The sequence below is a fragment of the Sus scrofa genome, chromosome 6, assembly GCF_000003025.6.
Source record: "Sus scrofa isolate TJ Tabasco breed Duroc chromosome 6, Sscrofa11.1, whole genome shotgun sequence".
NCBI lineage: Eukaryota > Metazoa > Chordata > Mammalia > Artiodactyla > Suidae > Sus > Sus scrofa.
In genome coordinates this window covers 95,297,925-95,318,360 of record NC_010448.4, presented here as the reverse complement: position 1 = coordinate 95,318,360, position 20,436 = coordinate 95,297,925, and the positions used below count along the sequence as shown (strand labels likewise).

Here is a 20,436-nt window from a genome sequence, read left to right as displayed (position 1 = left end):
ACCCCTAAGATTTACATTAACTATAGTCTGATTATTTCTTTGTTCCCTTGTTAAATAAAGTTAACGAGGACAAAACATACAAGAAAAAAAAATCTATTAATGAGCTCCATAATTTATCCATCAGGATATCTGGATTTGAACAATGCAGCGAAGTACCTACAACACAATCATATCCCAGAGTAGTATGTTATATATAAGGTGATGGTTGAGAAGAAAAGCAGGAAATACAAAATATTCGTTACTGCAAGCAATTTTAATACAAAAGTGTGTCTTATTTTTAAACAGTTCATTGGTAGAGCTTCAGTTTCTGCCTCAATTAAAACCAATTGAGATAATCACACAGCAACGTGGTCGGAGCTGAAGAGGAACAGCAGCTAAAAAACAGGAGCCCCAGGCAGCCCCTCTTCAGGGTCACTTGGTCAGTGGACTTTATTACGCACAAAAAAAGACAAGCAAACGGGACTTGTTAACGAGTGTGCTGGTGATCTCCTTTAAAGGACGAGCGAGTGTTTCTGTCCACATTTTCAGAATAGGCTCGTGGAATTCATTCCTCAGTTTGTGGGAAGTTGATGGACCATTTCAAATAGCAAGAAAATGCAGATAAACGAATCTGTAATTCAAAACGCCACCAAGGAGTGTCCCCTTGCTGAAAGCCTGGGTCCCGGTGAGCACAGGCATTACTGGTGGCGTTATTGGTGGCCGGGCTGGGTAGGAAGTTACAAACCAGGACTCTTAAAAATCCCAATGTTCTGACGTGTTTTCTGAACAGTTACATTTACCCCTGATTTCTAGCAGCTATTTGTCCTTTAAAAGCCCAGTATTGAAACAGTATTCAAAGACAGTATTGCAGTGAACTCCTTTTGCTGTATCATGTGCAAACAGTACCTAGATGAGGCGCCCTCTCCTCAGCTAAAATCACACACAACATTAAAAACAATGGAAAAGCACTCAGAAGTGCCCTCCCCTCAGTTCTTGCTAGTTGAGGTGTTTGTGATTTACAAAAAAAAAAAAAAAAAAAAAAAAAAAAAAAAAAAGAGTTCCTTAAACACTGCAGGATTCTTATTTTTTTAATATAATTTATCTTGCTGACATAGCAAGTCAAGTTTATAAAGAAGATGCATTTAGGAATAATCCTAAAAGATAAAGCAGGTTTACAACCCTGCACCGCGCAGAAACCCTATTTAGAGGCTTTTCTTTTCTTCTTTTTTTTTTTTAATACACATTTGCGTCTTGACCTTTTCGCTTGTTTTTCTCAAATATTTCATTTCTGGGCCCCATCCATTACAGGGTTACCAGGAGGCAAACTTTATCTACATAAATATTCACATGAAAATAGTAACTTACAAAAAGAAAAAAAAATAAGGCAGCTTCATAACACAATTATTCTTTTACAATTTTAACAATATAACTTCTCCCATTCAGAATAAATATACACCCAATGTATGGAGCAGGATCAACGTGGAGAGAGGCTGGTGGGTGCTTGTACAGTGTTATCGCTTGGGACCCGGAGTCCTGGGGGAGGCAGTGGTGGTCTTCTTAGACATGGTGGGGATTTTGGAAGGCTTGTTCAGCCCTCTCCTGGAGGTGCCCTGGCCCCCTGCGGCGCTACTCTCTGAAGTGTCTGAACAAGCTGACTGCGTCTCCAAAAGGTCAAAGTCAGAGGCATCACTCCCTCGCCGGCTGCTGGCCCGACTCCCGGCCCGACTCCCAGCTCGACTCCCAGGGCGACTGGCTGACTTTTTAGGGTCTGGAATTTAAGAATAAAGCAGCAGACTTAATAGAGATAGCATGGAGGCAGAAGAACAAGTGACCAGAGGCCGGGGTTCTGGGCCTAATACCATCTGACACGCTATGTGACTCTGGGCAAACCAGAGCCCGAACCCTAGTCCTCTTGCCTACACAGAAGTTGCAGAAATCTTTTCTGGCTTTGTGCTTCTGAGAAGCCTCCTGAGGATTAGAAACCAGCTTCTATTGGCAGCACTGCTGCCTCACAGGCCCCCATCATCGAGCAGGGCTGCCCCACAGCCTTGGCACAGAAGATAGCGCCTGCTAGGTGCGTGGGGAGACTGAGAACCCGGGCGAAGCCACAGCGAACAGAGCAGGAAATGGAGGCCAAACCCCAGGTTCCCACAAGGAACATCAACAGGGGCACAGCTGTGATCCTTCCCGGACTTTCTTGGCTCCCCAGCAGTGATAATAAACACAGGGTGTTGGAAAAATTACTAGCAAACTGCCATGTTCAACACTGGCTGGGCTTCTGAGGGAGGCCTTTCTTCCCTCGACATCCTCTCAAACATGATCATTTCTGATCAACAACAGTGGGGCTGGCTTTGGCTGTGGGAGCATCTGCTCTCAGAAGGCAAGGTTCAAGCTGGCTGTGCTGACAGGAGCAAAAGTCAAGGCCAGCAGGGAATCTGCTACTCACGATTTGCCCGGTGGGGAGTAGCCAGGCACAGATGAGCGGCTGCTGTTGCCAAATCCCCAGCCTGGCCAGTCCCCTCCCCGTCATCCTGAGGGAGAAGTGCAGGAGCAGGGACTTACCTGCCCGGTTAGTTTTGGCACCTGTGGAGGCTGGGGAAGAACTATTGCTGGTATCGCCAGCAAGGGATGTTCGGCTTGAATGAAAAGCTGGTGTCGGTCGTTTCAACTTGCTGCCTGTGGATGGAATAACCTTAAAAAGAAGAAAAAAAGTTGAATTTACCTGGTGAAATCTTTGGTTGAAATTGCATTTTAAAAAGTCTAGTCAAGCCCTTCCTTATGTCCAATCAGTAGAAAAGCCCGTTAAAAGTCCAGGAAAACAAAGATTTGTTGTTCATGTGTCCTAGGTCATGTATCTTGAGGATTCTCCAAGTAAAGCTTTCACGTCCCAATTAAAAATTTCGAAGTGTCTTTCAACACCTTTTACCTACTGACAAATTTCTACTAGAAATACAAACACACACACAAACCCTCAGATGCTAAGATTATAGTAGTTAAACAAACAGAAACATGGTAAATGAATAAAGGAAAAAAATCCAAATACTCCCAAGTCTCCAAGTTTTGGAGACACATGAGTTCTAGCCCCAAGTATTTAACATGGAGATCCAAATATTATTTCAACCTCCAAGAGACGGTGCAGCAACCTCAGTTAAAATCTATTTCCTCATTGGTAGGCTGCATATTAAATTACTTGACCTGATGATCGACTAAGCGACTAGAAGTACACAAGAGTGGCGATGTGATACCAAAACAAGGTTCTGACAGAGGGATCAGAGGTCTGGGCTGGGTCTGGGCTCCTGGCTTATCTAAACTGGCACCTGCGCCCTCACTTCTCCCTCTGGAAACCAGGGGAGGATCCTGCCTCTCCGACGTCACTCCCTCTCATTCAGTCCACCGCAGACTCTGCCCGCCTGGCTCTTCCTCTGACAGCCCAGGAAGGTTCCCTGTTTGTTGCCTGAATCTCCTGCATTAAAGCATAAACTCCATAAAAGCAGGGGCTTTGTTTTGTCTCCTGGCATGTCCTCAGCACCTAACACCGGTCTGGCACAGCAGAGTCATGTGTAGAAGCACTTTCCAAGCTGAAAAGGAGCTGGATAGATGAACGTTATCATAACTGCTGCCGGCAGGCGCTCCATTTCCCATTTGAGTGTATTATTTTTTTAAAAGACTTAATTTGGAGTAAGAATGTTTTAAATTGGCTGTCAGTATCACTCATGCTACAGCATGCTATTCCAATTTTTCTTTGAAATCAACTGCGTAAATTGTTCTCCTGGACTTTTCAGATGTTTATACAAATAGAAGAGTAAAGCAACCCATTTCATTGTGTTCCTTGTACCTTTAATTTATAAAGAAAGAGCAAAAGCGACAGAAAGTGATGCACATTCAAGCACAAACCCTCCTGGCCCACACAGGAGGAAGAGCACCAGTTTCAGAGGCTATGTTCATGAGCACTGCTGCTGCGGAGACTGCGGCCCCAGGGACCCGGCTGGGCGTCCGCATCAGGACTCAGCCCGCCGAACACCAGTAGGCAAGGAAAGCTGAAGTCTTGAAAGGAAATGATACAAGGCAAAACCTTAAGACAAAACAAGGGAATTGGCACTTTGTAATTAAAACATTAAACATTTTAGAATTTCAGGGACTTTTAGAAAAGCAGCACAAGCAGTTTGAGTCTTGGGGTTTTAGTGGGTCCCCAGATCATGTTCTAAGCCAGATAAAACACTTCTAGAATTCTAGCTTGGAGCAGGATGAATGCCTAAAGCAGCAGTCCATCCATGGGCACTGGCTTCCTGTACCTCCTGCTTTCACTGGCTGAAGTGTCACATGACTAAAGGCAATACTATCTTTTGAGGCACTAGAACCCACTATTTCCCAGGAGGAGCTAGAGTGCAAATTGTACTGCTATCAGACAAGCTGCTAGTCCACGTTTTATTTCTGAAACACTGCTCTTCCAAAAGTGCTTGGGCCTTTTAATGATTGCACTTGAACATGCTTAACTGCTGGCATGTGTATTCAAATCAAGGCTATAGAAACCAATGTGCCCAGGCCAAGGAATTCAGAAGCTAAAATCCAAGCCTCAGAGCAGCGTTCACTGATGCTGCGCTCGGCTGAAGGAGGCAGCACCCACGCCTCGGACCAGCGTGGCTACACCCACCACGCTGGGGATGTGGCTCCGGGCAGAGGAGTGCCAGCCGCTCTTCTGTCCTCAGCAAAGATAGAACACTGCTGAACATGCACTGTCGCCGAATTTCAAGTGTTCATAACTCGTTTGTGTCAGATAAGGCGTTTGGAGACTCTAAGAGGCCTGACTATAAACAATATCAATAAACAAATCATGAGTGACCAGTGTTTATCACCCTGAACAAATATTTTAAAGATGAGAAAGTTGTTAAACAATCCAGGCTCAGGCATCTCTTATTTATCTCCAGTTTTGGTGAATCCGAGTTAGAAACCCCTGAAAAACACGGGACGAGATGAATCAGCTGTGAGAGCAAGCACCACAGAGATGGAGAAGAGCACTGGACTCATGTCAGGAGGAAGAGTCGGGCAAGTTCTCGGCATCAGCGAGGGCCTGGTCTCGACTGCGTCCTTAGTCAGCAAAGCCATACTCTACCTCGGGGCTGGGCAGCTGGAGGTCAGGACAGTGGCTGTCCCTGACAGGGGTGACAGCTTTACTGTTTACCAACCAGGGTTTGTCATAACAGCGAGAGAACTGAAGTGGAGTCTGTGAAACGGAAATCCAAAGGCAAGGACGGGAACAATTGAAAATGGAACAGAAAGGGAATAAATTGGGAACATAAAAAAAAAAAAATAAATAGAAGACACTAAATTTTAAAGAAACAGAAAACAAAATAAAATGCCAATCAGTCCAACGGGAGGAAAGGGACCAGGCAGAAAGGCAACAGCATTCTTCATCCAAAACCCATCATAACCGCAAACTTCTCTGCTAGCTCCAGCTGCACAGATAGGGAAGGCCTGGATTTTCAACATTAGTAACTCTGGATGGGCTCAAACTCAAAACGGGAATAAGCGGAAAGAAGCGCTTTGGACGTAATTAATGAGTTCCTATTTTATTACGTCTTCTGCAGTCAGATCCTACCACTAGGGCCTGGCCAGCCTGCTCCGGGTAGAGCTGGTTTGTATGTCTTCGAGGTCCTCTCCTCACTGGGATCTTTCAGAGGCTACACTGAACAACGGACAGCTGCAGAGATGGGACGGGCAAGGTCAGGAGGGATGTCGTACGTACCTTGGTGCCACTGGCTGGGGTGGCTGGAGAAGACGGCATGGATGTGCAGCTGTGGTTACTCTGACTAGCGCTCGAGCTGGAGCGTGTAGGGGAGGCCGCCCGGGAAGATGGTTTGGACCTTCGACCCCGTGATCGGAATGGGGTCATTCCCTGGGATGCCCCCTCAGGCAGGATGAATTTCTCTCGAAGTTCAATGTTAGTTCTACCCCGTGCTAAAAAGGGAATGCACATACACACATACAATGAGAGTTAATCTTAGAAAAACATATCTTTGGTGGCCATACAGCTGCTTGACCCCACGATAACAGTTCTGTAAGTTATAGCTTTAGCACCATCTGTGGTCTCTTTTAAAGTAAGTGTGTTCATGACTCATCAGCCCTGTCATGATTCTTCCCCACAGCAGACACGTTAACTGATAAGCCCTTTGGTTTGCAGGAATCAACAAGTCCGTATACAAAGCACCGTACCATGCTGTGGTCACGATCCTGCCTTGTCATTGTCCCCTGGGGTAAGCACACTGTAACTGGTCAAGAGAAAGCAGATGCAGCAGTTCACAAACCTCTCAGGTTAAATCAAAATCCGTCTTTTCTCTCTCATAGTACATGTGTACTTTTTGGTCAACTTTTGCAGGATACAGGGCAATGAAATAGTAGAGAAAAACATAGCATTAAAATTTATGTCGTCTAGATTCTTCTATTTGAATTCAGTCTATAATAATCCTAAAGGGGTTCAGAAACTCAGGATGGTAAAAAGATCTGGACTGAATCATTAGGAAGTAAACATGTGGGAGGAGAGAGAGAGATCAAGACCATGCCCAGAACGTGCCAGTGAGAAACCATTAAGTCAAAGGCCGAAAGCAGTGAGAAGCTGAGGGCACACCTGCGGGGGAGAGGGATGACCGGCTGGAGAGCCTGCCAGCAGCACTGTAGGCCCACAGTGCTGCCCCAAGGCTGCCTGGAGCCTTTAGACTAGAACCCCCAATTTGGATTCAGTCGGAAGATACCAAGTACAGCCAACATGAACATTAAAAGTGAAAGAAAGACACTACGAATTTAAAGGAAATAATTCCTCTGGCATGTGTTCTTAGATTATTCCTCACTGAAAGGTGCCATTCTGCAATAACCTTCTGTCTCTTCATTCATTCCCAAACTGCCCACTTTTTAGGAGGTGCTGGATAGATCTAAACAAACAGGACTGCTGCTAAAGCCTGGCAAAAGGGAACCATTATAAATAAAGCATTTGTCATTCTTTCCTGTATCAGATTATTCACTTTGGCCAGAAACTGAAGCTTAAAAGATTTTGGGGAGTTCCCGTTGTGGCTCAGTGGTTAACGAATCCGACTAGGAACCATGAGGTTGCGGGTTTGATCCCCGGCCTCGCTCAGTGGGTTGGGGATCCGGCGTTGCCATGAGCTGTGATGTAGGCTGCAGACACGGCTCGGAACTGGCGTTGCTGTGGCTGTGGCTCTGGTGTAGGCCGGTGGCTATAGCTCCGATTCAACCCCAGGCCTGGGAACCTCCATATGCCGTGGGAGCGGCCCTAGAAAAAGCAAAAAGACAAAAAAAAAAAAAAAAAAAAAAAAAAAAAAAAAAAAAAAGAAAATTTCGGGTAACTGTGCCCATCCTCTCCCCTGCCCAACCCCACACGTCCTCAAAAAATTTGAGGGATCTTGGTAGAATCAGATTTTAATCAGGTTGCATGGGTGTCCAAGCAGAGTGGTTCTAAATTCCTAAGTCAAATCCAAATTCTTCTCAATATACTAAGCTGACATATCAAAGCATCAGGTGAAAAGGACTAACTTGGATATTTAAACCTCTCAGTGGCAGCCCAGGCTATGCCCCCAACTGAGATCCTTCCCTCCTGCTCTGGGCCTCAGTTTCTTCAGGCTCTCTAGATGTGATCAGTCAGGCAGACTGCCGTCTAAGGGACTTTCTTGTCTGGACTGTCTAGGATTTTTGGTTCCTGTGGTGCTAAGCTGTCTCCCTCCTCAGGCCCCAACAGAACACCCCTTTCAGGGTTCATTCCTTGGCCCTTGGTTCTGGACTCATCCATTTCCCAGACTTCTGTCTACACTAATGATTCTCAAAGAGAATTGCCTTGAGCACTAACTTGGATACTTCAATAAGACTCCATGTCACTAGAAACCTATTTATCTTTTGTTTCCTAAAGTGCCCAGCCCAAGAGCGGCACACAGCAGGCACTGAGAGAACACTGACAATGGAAATCACTGCTTAGCTGAGGACACCTTTCGGCCGTAAGGCACAGAGAACTTTAGATGTATGGTTTAAACCTGGTAGAGATTTATTTAACAGTTCAACTGGGCCAACTCTTCCAGAAAATAACACCACAGTGATACAGGAGGAAGACTGAAATGGCATTGCAGATGAGGGGAATGACATTTAAAATGCAGTCATTTAACGATAACATGTTCCCCATGCACTGTACAATTTTCAAACTGTGATCACGTGTCATGCTGCACTTGGCTATCACAGCGACCAGTCAGCATCTCCAAGTCACAGACAAAGGAACTGAAGCATTCTCAGAGGCCAAGATCAAGGAAAGCTGTGGCAGAACCGGGACTAGAACCGATGCCTTCCATCTCAACTACCCTCTGCCTGCCTCCAGCTCCTTGCCTATCAGCTGCACTAGTTCACCCCACTCAGGCTTCCATCCCACCACACCACGCCACTGCATCACTCTGGTCACTGACAACTTCTGCCTCAGGGGATGCTTTTAAATTGTAGAAAGGTTGAAATCTACAGAAAAGTACAAAGAGAATAAAAATTGCTTAATCTTACAACATAGGGAACAGCACTGTTAAAATGCTGTTGTCTTTATTCCTTTGCACAACTGTGCATGCGCCTGTGTGAATATAAAAGATAGAAAAATATCAAACATTCCTCTATGCTTGACATGTCTTGTATCACTGCAGCTACCTGCAAAATACTATTTCCTTATATGGCCATCAATTTATTTCACCATTTCTGTGTTGTATTTTTAATTTGTTTATAATTTTATTTTTTAAATTAAAAAAAAAAATTTTTTTTTTTGCTTTTTTTAACAGCTACACCCGTGGCATATGGAAGTTCCCAGGCTAGGGGTCAAATCGGAGCTACGGCTGCTGGCCTATTCCACAGCCGCATCTGTGACCTACACCACAGCTCACAGCAACTTAACCCACTGAGTGAGGCCAGGGATCGAACCCACACCTTCATGGATCCTAGTTGGATTTGTTTCCACTGTGCCATGATGGGAACTCCATCCTTGTTTAAAATTTTAAAACACTGTACACAATGCTGTGACAAATACTTATAAAATGTTTTTGTGCCCATCTATGATGATTTCCTTAGGATTAATTTCTACAAGTGGATTTGCTGGGGAGAAAGGATGCAAACTTCAAGTTTTGATACCTGTCAACTGATCTACAACATTTTACACTAACGTACACTCTCAAAAATAATGTATGAAATATATTCAATTTACTTCACTTTGGCCAATGTTCTTTATATTAAGAGCGTGTACACATACATGTATGTGTACAGGTAAAAATTTGATAATTTGGCAGGTAAAAATACCTCTCTGCTGCTGTCACTTGCATGTGGAGTGTCACTGGCTCTTTTCTTCTTAAAACACTCTCTTCCCTTGGCTTCCAGGACCCCTGCTCTCCGGTCTCTCTTCCTTTTCCTGACTACTTCATCCCCCCATTTCTTCTTCTTTTTTTTTTTTTTGGCCACAGCATGTGGAAATTCCCAGACCAGGAATCCAACCTGCACCACAGCAGCAATAATGCTGGATCCTTAACCTGCTGAGTCACTAGGGAACTCCCATCCCGCCCACTACTTTTTGTTTGTTTGTTTGGTTTTTGGGTTTTAGGGCCACACCCTTGGCATATGGAGGTTCCCAGGCTAGGGGTCTAGTGAGAGCTACGGCTGCCGGTCTATACCACAGCCACAGCGATACCAGAACCGAGCCTCGTCTTTGACCCACACCACAGTTCACAGCAACACCGGATCTTTAACCCACTGAGCGAGGCCAGGGATCAAACCTCTAACCTCATGGTTCCTAGTTGGATTCGTTTCCACTGCGCCAGGATGGGAACTCCCCACCCACTTCTTAAATACTGACTTTCCCCTGGTTCTGTCCACAGCCCTGTTCTCCCTCTTAGACTTTTGACCTGGTGATGAACTCATCTCCCTTGACCTCAATGCCAGCATATGGTCACACCTGACTCTCAGACACATCCCAGCGCAAACCCTCTCCTGGAGGACATCCAAGGACTGATTAGACATGACTGAAGCCAGAGACCTGGTTGCCGACGTTCAGTCTAATACTGAGCCTGCCTCCTCTTGCCTCGTCAATCCCGCCCGGCCCCTCAGCCTTCCCTCGCCCCTTATGTGGTTCGTGGAGCGGCTCCACCACCCTGGACCACTGTAACAGGCTTCCAGATGGTCTCCTGATTCCTCATCTTAACCTCATTCCTCCCTCACTCCTCATTCCCCAGACTGAATTTCTAAGCCTGACCTCTCTAAATGGCTCCAAATCCTACCATGGTCTTTCACTGCTTACAACAGAATTTCCCAAACTGTGGTTTTTTGAGGAGTTTCCTACAAAGAGGTGTTCAGTAAACTCTGTATTCTACATTTCTCTCTCTAGTGCAATCAGCATTTTAAAGCTCTGAGAAGAAACCGGATAAGCTTTAACTCGGTGTGTTCCAAATGCATTTGACCATAATGTTTTTGTATTTGTTTTTCGAAGCTCACATCTTGGGGGACAAACTGTAAAGGCAGCCACTTCAGGTGGTTCAGTTTTTCAACCACGAGAGACCATCACTTTCTAAGAGATGCAGGCTGGCCACCTGATGTTGGCTGGAACAGGCCTGTTAGTTAAAATTCCATTCCACTGTTAAATGGGTAGAGTTTTATGGTATAATGAGATGAAGAGTTCTGTGTTTGGGTGATTGTGATAGCAGCACAACAGTGTGAGTGTACATAATGCTACTGAACTGCACACTTAAAAATGGTCAGGATGGTAATAAGTTCTTTGCTATGTGTATTTTACCATAAGAAAAACAAAAGTCAGTTCTAAGCCAAACTATGTCTTTTCAATCTTTATAAAGTTTTCCCAGTAAACTTTGGGGGAACTAGTCTGCCTAGAGCTCAGAAACATTCAGGGAACCCTGGTGTAAATGTGCCCCTATTCATTAGATAGGGACAGTGCGAACATGATGCAAACGTGATGATGTCCTTTGCCATGGCTCAACTCAGAGAGTGAACTTTCCAATTCTGGCAGTACCAGGAACCTACCTAGTTGAATTCTTTTACTTTTGGCTAAAGAAACGTGCAGCCTAAGGTAGTAGCATTTGTCTTCTTAAACAGCTGCGTAAAGGGAGATAACATGACTGCGCAAGACCAACATTATAACCCCGCCAGAAAATGTGTACCTTCCTCAAGAGAAACATTCTCTATGGTCCAGAGAGCCAAGGAAATGCAACACAAATGAATACAAAATCCACCTCAAGCAGCGCTTCTAGACGCCACAGTAATCCTCACAGAACCCTAGATGGCTTCAAGGATTTTTCTCCTTGTGATGTTCATGCCCTTCCAAGTCACTTGTTACATCCACTTGGGCCCTCAGGTGTCCCCTCCTGGCACAGTGTTTTATCTGACTAGATGGAGCTCATCCCCTGTCCCTCACCGGAGAGTTATGACATCTAAGATGTGGGGAGTTGACTCTGCAGTCACTGGAACTGGGATGGGGGTACTCCTGGAAAGGCACGGGGAGGGGAACGCCTTACCTTGTCTGCTCCAAGGGATGCCAAAAACGGCTACTATGCTCTGCAGAAAATAGCTCCTAGAGGGCCCTCCCTAATTTCCTGGGGGTTCCAATTTCTAGCTAACAAGATAAGGACAAAGCAAGCAGTGTTCTCCTTGGCCAGCAGCACAATGTTATCATAAACAGAGCAAGTAGAGCAGGCAGCAAACAGGCAATCGAAGGTTCCAAAATGTCACATGCAGCATCTCTTTTGTTTAGTTCAATCACACATGACATGAAAGATAAAACCTTATTAATAGATTTGGAAAGGAACACTATCGTTTTACTGAGTTACGGTTAAATTGATATCTATTGCTTCTCATTTAAAACACTGAAAGGGGACTTTTCTATCAAAGAAATTGGTTTGCAATATAATTAAATTATAAAACTGATTTAAACCCTCTCTAGTTTTGATCAGAATAGGTGTTTTTTTAAAACTAACTACTTTGAAAAAAGGACTGCTAATGAAAATGATCACTCAGATATTACTCTGGTTGTGCCAGAGTAAAGGAAGAATAAGTTAGGAAAAACTGGTTTATGAACACATCTGAATTCATGTGAGAACCTTTAGCTTTAAATACTTCAGATTATGACTGTAAATCACTTCCACAGCCGTACTGTTAACATTCCTGCTGGGTTTATAAGTGAGCCTCACTCACTGATGTAGTCAGAGCGAATGAAACACAGGTAACCGGGGTGGTGAGCACGGTGGCCTCCGAGACAGAGCAGGAGGGTCAGGAGCACATACTGGAGAGCCAGACTGTCTCGGGTTTGAATCCTGTCTCTGTCATTTATTAGCTGTCTGTCCTCGGGCAAGTTATCTAACTTTTCTATGCTTTAATTTCCTATTCTGTAAAATGGAGATAATAATAGTACCTATACCTCCCAGAGGTGTAAATGTGCTACTATTTGTAAAGTGCTTATAATAGTATGTGGTATGTAAAGCTATAACTACTTGTTGAATAAACAGAAGGTCGTAACAAATTCCACAGGCACTGACTCCACAGGCACATTATACGTTCTGTCAACTTCCAGTAGTTAGAGAAGCTATGGTGGGGCTGTGTCAAAGCATTCATAAAGGCAGCAGATACCACAGAGCCAAGAGGCACTACAGTTTAAGCAGCAAAGCCATTCTCAACGGGCTGGGATGTGGGTAAGAGGGATGAAGCTGAAAAGCCAACCTATGGGAGACTGACTGGAAATCGAAGAGCTGGAATCAGAGCGCTTTATTTTACTCCCAGGATGGTGAACTAGAATAAAAAATATATAAACACAAAGAAACAGACAGAGCAGGAAACACAGAAACTGGTCAAAAAGACAAACCGGCAGACAGGGGGGGAGCCTGCTGTACACCCACATGCCGCTCGGCTACCAGGAAAGAGGAAAGGATGCAGCTGGAGGGGCAGCAGCACCTGGAGCCTGAGCACCCCCACCTGCTGCGGCCCCACCCGCCTCCAGCTGCAGGCGCCCCGGCTCACCTTAACCAGCAGACGGAGACCCTGTGGACTGGCTTAGGTGACTGTCTACCTGACAGGTGCCAAGGCTCACTGCTAGGTGTTCTTTAGCCCCCTCCTGGATAAGGGGGTGCCCAGTCCTCTCCTGGCCCAATACCCTCCCTGAGTGTCAGACGCAGGAGTTACAAGCAAAGTCATCTGCAGCATTAACAGAGAACCTACAGGGCTCTACAGGCTTCTTTCTAGGCCAATGCTAATTTAACACCTCACACCAAAACATCCTACGACACCAGTAAATTCCCCAATTCTCGTCACTGTGCCCCCTTGAAGCCTGCCTCCCCGAGAGCATCAACCCTTCCCGCGTCCTCTCCCTGGTCTGCTCTGGCACCTCGGTTCTCATCTGTGCTGGTGGGATGGCATCTGGGCAGCTTAACAACAGAATCAACCAACAGACCCCACCACCAGCACCCTGTGGAAGTACTAGAGGTCAGTGGTGAGGGCGTAGCTGGAAAGTAATTTGTGCTCAGAAAGGCTCCTTACCTCGGCAGGGGTCATTTTTCACGAGAAATTCATCCAGGGCCATCCATCCTCCACCAACGCGGACCATCACTGTGCTGCGCAGGATGCGGACCAGCCGCAGCTGCTGGGAGTCCCCAAACTGCAGGGCCAAGGGGACATGGTGAGCGAGGTCCCGCACGCAGGGCTAGACCTTCCTTCCAAAGCAGACTGTATTCAGACGAAATGGCAGTTTCACAGTTTGAGGGGAATTTTAACTCTATTTTGCGTTTTTCACACAAAAAATTTAAAATATGGAAAAGCCAAAATATCAAGCTAAAGTCCGTTATCTTGACGAACTTTCTGTTGGGATAAATGGTCATGACCCTGCCCCAAAGAGGAGGGCAGAGAAAAGACAAGGCATTAGCTCACTTTGATACTTTAAAAGAGTCTGCCCAAATTAAAACAGGTAATAAAATTCTTTGTTATGCTAGTTTGTTTCCATATAAGCAAAGGCAGCCACAAGGTGGATGTCAACTTCTGAATACAGTGCGCTCAAAAGTTACATGGAGAACAGCCTTAAGGAAACCCTTGCAAAGCATCATCATTATTACAAGCTCAGAAGGAAATCTGATTATCCACATCATTTGCAGAAAGAAAGCCCTAAGTCTTCTCTAATTGTGATGTCACCAGCAGAAAAATTTCTTCAGCTGACTGATTAGTGTTTATACTAAAATTTAGTTGAAGAAATTAAAATTTTAACCTACCATGCGTATTATAAATAGTTTTCAACAACCATTTTGGGATGTTAAAGCATGCATGACCTTCTGATATTTATTTTTCCTTTTTTTCTTATCTAATATTCCTACTTTCCAGCCCTGTCAACATTTGGAGTTTCCCGCTGCATAAATAAATTATTCTCTTCCCAAAATAAAGTGGCAATGAAAGAGCATTGTGCTGAGATCCTAAAAGAAAAATCAAACATATGGTTGGAGAAATGGAATACCTAAGATTATTTAATTCAAGGAGAATGTTGGGGGGGTGATAATATTTCATCACTTAGGATTTTCAAAGTTATAAAGGGGAACCATAACTTTGAAACAAGGCACAAAAACTAAAAATGCCAGAAAGGATGTTTGAGAAGGACCCATAACGAGCCTCCCTCAAAATCAACACTTGTGATTAATTCTCCACACTCCTTTGCACTGACTCAGGGCATGGTTTATACAGGCAAGGTGACTGACAAAATATGATCTCCCACCCAAACCTTTTTTCTTTGAAAACAAAATCAGTCCTACATCTTTCATCTCATGTGTTTTTTAGGTTTTTATATAAAGTGACTGCGACAACAGCACAGTGTGGGGTACGGGGCACTAAAATGGGGACCCAGAAATGTGAAGGAACAAACGTCCTGTCCCGGGAAGGAAGTGGCCCCTTCGGCCCCTGCAGGAGCTGCCCACAGACACTGGCCCAAGAAGTGGGAGTGGGGAGGTCCTTTGAGAGGAACTGAGGGGAAGAAGGAAATAAGGGCCTCTGTGGGATTCCAGAGGGAATCCAGAAGACATGCTTTAGTCTTACGTTACTGTGCCCTGTCATTTATTTTGATTTCACTCCTTTTCCTCCCTTAATATCTTACTAACTCTAAAAGATTCCAACTTGCTTTTTTTGTTTGTTTTCCTTTGGGCTGCCCCTTGGCATATGGAGTTCCCAGGCCAGGGATCAGATCCGAGCCCCACCATGGTAACGTTGGATCCCTAACCCACTGTGCTAGGTTAAGGATTGAACCTGCACCCCAGCATTCCCAAGACGCCTCCAATCCCGTTGTGCTACAGTAGGAACTCCCTAACTTGCTTTTACTGAGCTATTGGGAAAGGGAGGTTTGACCCAAGCCAGAGGACAAAGTGGCTGGGAAGCTGAGGCCAGAGTGATGACTGTGGATGGGGTTACAGCAGCTCTAAAAACAGGGACCCACCCAAATCTGGCAGAGCTGGGTTGCCTAGGAGGCAAGACCTCTGAAGAGACTCTTAGGGGCAGTAGTAAGCTCTGTTTCCTTGTCCTAAATGGAAAATCCCTTCTGGTGACCCAGGTCTGATCTGCGTTTGCTGTGTGATGGTTGGCAATGTGATCCTTACCGTCTCAGGTGCCTTGGGTAGAAACTGAACTGTGTATTTCTGTTCCCAACACTGGCACTAACTCATCCTGGCTGGTCAGTGGAATAGAGGAGGACATCGGTGCCATTTCAAAGGGGCCCCTGGTGCCCACATGGAGTCGTTACCAAGAAGGCACAACTTTTAGGTACTACTTGGCAATCTTATACAATGTTTATTTAAAGCCAAATTGACTGTTCTTAAATTTCTTTCCATCCTTTGTTCTTCCCACTGGCTCAGAATGTTACTGTAGTTAGTGGTTAAAAAAGCAGTGCCTAGAACTTAACAGTGATTGAGGGCCTCAAATCAACTATTAGTGTTTCTGACTTTGTACCCCAAGACAATTTTACCCATGCAACTTGCTTCCATTTGAAGAAGTAGGACCCCCAGAGCTCTCAATAAGATCTAAAAGGTTAGAGTTACCAAGTGGAGTCGAAAGTATTCAATCTTCTTTGAGAGTCTAATTTGATCCCATTAGATTATGGCTGGCTTATTGGCAAACTTCAGGCTATGGCCAGATATGATTTCCATACCACACTTCTCACAGACAAGACTTTTTTGATTTAGTGTACTTTATAAAATTTGTGTTAGCTGTCAAAAGACTTGGGTGTAAATCAGAAATATGCTGTCTGTATGGTGACTTCCAAAACAGAAGGATAAGGTTGGGTTCTTTTTAGAAGTGGATGGATTGACGCCACAGCTTTAACTTTCCTTGAACTGTATGTACTACTTATAACTCAGCCCAGCATAATATCATCATCTTCAGACAATCTACCTGGAATGGAAAATTTCACCTTCTTTAAAGAGACATATACATATACTTTTATCTCTTTGCTTGAGACAGCTTCACAACACCAGCCCTGTCAGCGGTTTCTCCACTTGGTAAGACAACCAGGTGTGACCCAGGCATGCTTTAAATTATATCCTCTTCCCACAGCAAAGAACAGGCATTAGCTACACAGACCATTTCCACCAAAAAGGAGAACGTTGCAAGGCACACTGTACCTGATTGCCGAGGAAGAACTATAGACAGTAAGAGTAAAGGATGAAGGAAATGGAAGGGAAAAAAAAAAGAGAGAGAGAGAGAACATTTTGTCAAATTAACACTAAGGAATGAAAATCACATAATCATGTTACCAGTTTCAAGTATAACGACATACACCGACCATATTCTTACCAAGCTCCTGACACACGGATGTGGTTTTACACTCTATGTTGTTCCTGCTAACCCATTTCTCTTATTGGTAATTTAATACAGTAAAATGAAACCAAACCCAATAAGCAAGCATAAACTGCTTGGAGCTTTATTAAGTCAAAGCTCTGGGCTGGATGGAAGGCAGAGCCACCCAACACTCTTGCTCCTTGGCCCAGAGTAGCAAAGTGTGGGTGGTTCTGGTATACTTTGAAGACGTTTTTGCTGTGCTAATGGAACCTCAATTTCCCTGTTTCTAACTCGGGTGCATGTGGGTGCCATCTGAAATGGCCATCTAAATCCTCTTTGCCAATCCTACATCTTCCTTAGGACTTCGAGAATCCTGACAAGCTGAGAATACATTTCAGGAATCCTGTCCCAGATCCCTTCTATGCCTCGACCTGGTCCCCCAAGAAGCGAAGACACAGCTCGGTTCACTGTCAGTTATGGCCTCTCTGGGCAGGCTCCTCTGGGAAGATGGCTGAGCAGGCTGAGCATCCCCTGGGGCCTGGACACAGTTCCCACAGCCTCTCTGAGCCTGTGAGCCACTGAGGCGCACAGTGACCAGCTCCCTGGGGGAAATGATCAGTCACTAGAAAACTGTTTCATCTTATGATAAAGGTACCTCCATTTCCTAATGACCTTGGTGAGCAGTGAAGAGAGGGTTCTGGAATGTCTCTAGACAGGGCACAATTTTCTAGATGGATCTATCTGGGGCACTGAAGCTTAGCCACAGGGCACCTCACATTTGGCACCTAGAGAAATAAGGGCCAGAGGCTGACTGCATCTCAAGTCCTACTGGCTCTGTCCCACGAGCATCAGTAGGGGAAGGTGGGATCAAGTCTGCTGTGCGTCAGGCTGCTTTCACCTGTAAGGGCTGCACGGGAGGAATGAACACCACAAAGGACTGCATTTCTCTTTCTTACCCGGTATTTATTCTCTCCAATCTGCTCCACCTGAAACCTTTTTGCACATTTGCACTGAGCCACTTGTCTTGTGACCTATTGATTACGAAAACCAAAAAAAACAGAAAAGTGTAAAGGATAAAGTAAACAAAGATTTTTACATGTCTTCAGAGAAGCTCTTCATTTCGTATTGTTCAGGTGTTTCAGGCTTTTGACACATGTATTTATCTGCTACAGCGAGTCTTACTAACTGGGATACTCAGATGCTGAGTGTGAAACAAATTCCCAAGCAATGATACAATAGATTCTTCCAAGCTGCTTCAAAATTCCTTCAGAGAAAGGTGCTAATATGCATGCATTAATATCAACTGACTCATAAAGCAAACAATGTGAATTTCAACCGAGGAGCCCAAGAGTTCCCAGAATTCAGCTCTGGGGTGCTCCAGCCACTCCCAAGACCAGGCCCACTGCCTCTCCCATCCCAGGGTCAACTCTATGTGCTACTTATAAAATTGCACTTTTCATTCTGATACAATTTTCAAGATGACACCATTCTTAATTACACAGCAAGTTTGGTAGGTAAACCCCATCTTAAACATTACTTTATGTTTCATCCTTTATTGTTCCATATGAAACGCTCTCCTGGAGCCTGAGGGAGGATCTCAGGACTGAGAGATGAGTCTGTTCTATGCAGCACGGTGCCCTAGATATTCCCGGGGGCAATGCCATGCAAAAGGGGATCCCCAAACAGAAGCCCACCTCCCTACTCCCAACAGACACGCCGAAGGGCTGATAGGGTGACCGCGCTCAACCACATTCAGGAAAATAGAAACCTATGGTCAAAATGTACTCAGAATAATACAATTACTTCCCCTACCTCATCTTCAATTTTATCTGCGTCGGTTGTGGTCGATAAGCATCCTTATTGGGATGGAGAGCAGCCACAAATTCATAGTAATCAATGTAACCATCCCCGTCACGGTCAAAAATGTCAGCAACAGCAGTCATCTCTAACTTGGTAGTAGGGAACTCTGGAGAAGATTAATCACATTTTGGAAACTTAACTAAGAAGGCTTACTTGGTTGGATAGGGGTTATATAAATACTTAAAAAAAAAAATGTATGTCTTGGAGTTCCTGTAGTGGCTCAGCAGTTAAAGATCCTGACTAGGATCCATGAGGATGTGGCTTCAATCCCTGGACTCCCACTGCTGTGAGCTGTGGTGTAGGTTACAAATGCGGCTCGGATCCCGCATTGTTGTGGCTGTGATGTAGGCCAGCAGCTATAGTTGTAGATTTGACCCCCTAGGCTGGGAACCTCCATGTGCCACAGGTAGGACCCTAAAATGCAGGGGGGGAAAAAAAAAGGTACGTCAATTTTTTTTCTGAAAAACAATGCCTACTTTAGAAAACTTAGAAAATACAAAATATTATAAAGGATAAATATTACCCCAAAATGTAATATATAGAGCATGCTCAGTTTTTGGCATTTTCGCTTATAGAGTCATCCACCCTGAATGCAATTTAAAACCATAGACCTACCACCCTGTTTCCGAATTTACTTATCCACTCCACTATTGTTGCATATATTTAGATTACTTCAGATGAGTAAGAATTTGGAATTAACAGGATGAAGTTTCTCTGTGTTTAGATTACTGTCTTGGGTTCTGACAATTGTTTTCCAAAGGAAGTGTGGATATTTACAATAGCCAGAGTGACTCATTAAAATGCAAATGGGACTATACCAACTCAGATAGAAACCTCTGATGGCTGTACTGTCTCTAGAATAAGATCTGGTCCCTTCACGAAGGCCAATAAAGCCCCACATTAATGGATGCTTCCTACCCTTCCAACTTCACTCCTTACACCTTTGAGGTCATGACACTCCAGCCATGTTAATCTTTCCATTCCTGGAACAAGCAAGTTCATCCCCACCTCAGCACTGTGTACAGGTTCCTCTGCCTCTCTCTCTGCCCTGAAATACTGGTTGACATGGCTGGATCCTTATCATCACCTAGGTCTCAGCTCAAATATTCCCTCCAGACAGGCCTTCCTGGGCTACCATGTGAAGCAGCATGGCTGGGACATGTGCTTTGTGGTCTTGGCAAGTCACTTAACTACTCTGTGCCCCACTTATTCCTTCAGCTAAAAATAAATTAAACCATACATTTTGTAAGCTGTTAGAGAGGTGTCAGAAACAGACATTATGAGGGATGTAAGGTACAACATGATAAATATAATTAATACTGCTGTATGTAATATAAGAAAAGCTGTTGAGAGAGTAAATCCTAAGAGTTCTCACCTTAAGAAAAAGTAGTTTTTCATACTACTATATAATTAAATAGATAATTAACAAGGACTTACTGTATAGCACAGGATAATCTACTCAATATTCTGTAATAACCTATATGGAAAAGAATCTGAAAAAGAATGGCTATATATACATGTATGACTGATTCACTTTGCGGTACACCTGAAACTAACACGACACTGAAAATCAACTGTACTCCAATAAGATAAAAAAAAGTTTTTTTCTATTTCTTTGATTTGGTACCTATGAGATAATGTTCAAATCATTACGCTTAACCTTATACAGTGTTTTATGCCATTTACATCTCAATAAAACTGGAAGGAAAAAAATTAAACCTGAATTACTAATGAAAAACTGATATTATGATTTGTAAATTTTCAAAATTTAAAAACCCTGATATT

At 44.3% G+C, this 20,436-nt stretch overlaps 1 protein-coding gene across 1 annotated transcript in view; it reads right to left on the bottom strand.

Moving 5' to 3' along the window:
- Window positions 235-20,436, bottom strand: part of MACF1 (microtubule-actin crosslinking factor 1) — a 357,742-nt gene continuing 337,540 nt past the window's right edge. Inside the window, 7 exon segments of the mRNA XM_021095983.1 lie at window positions 235-1,747; window positions 2,542-2,671; window positions 5,723-5,934; window positions 13,528-13,645; window positions 17,748-17,822; window positions 18,604-18,632; window positions 18,635-18,757. Of these exon segments, the coding sequence (XP_020951642.1) occupies window positions 1,491-1,747; window positions 2,542-2,671; window positions 5,723-5,934; window positions 13,528-13,645; window positions 17,748-17,822; window positions 18,604-18,632; window positions 18,635-18,757 (944 nt within the window). The 3' untranslated portion in view covers window positions 235-1,490.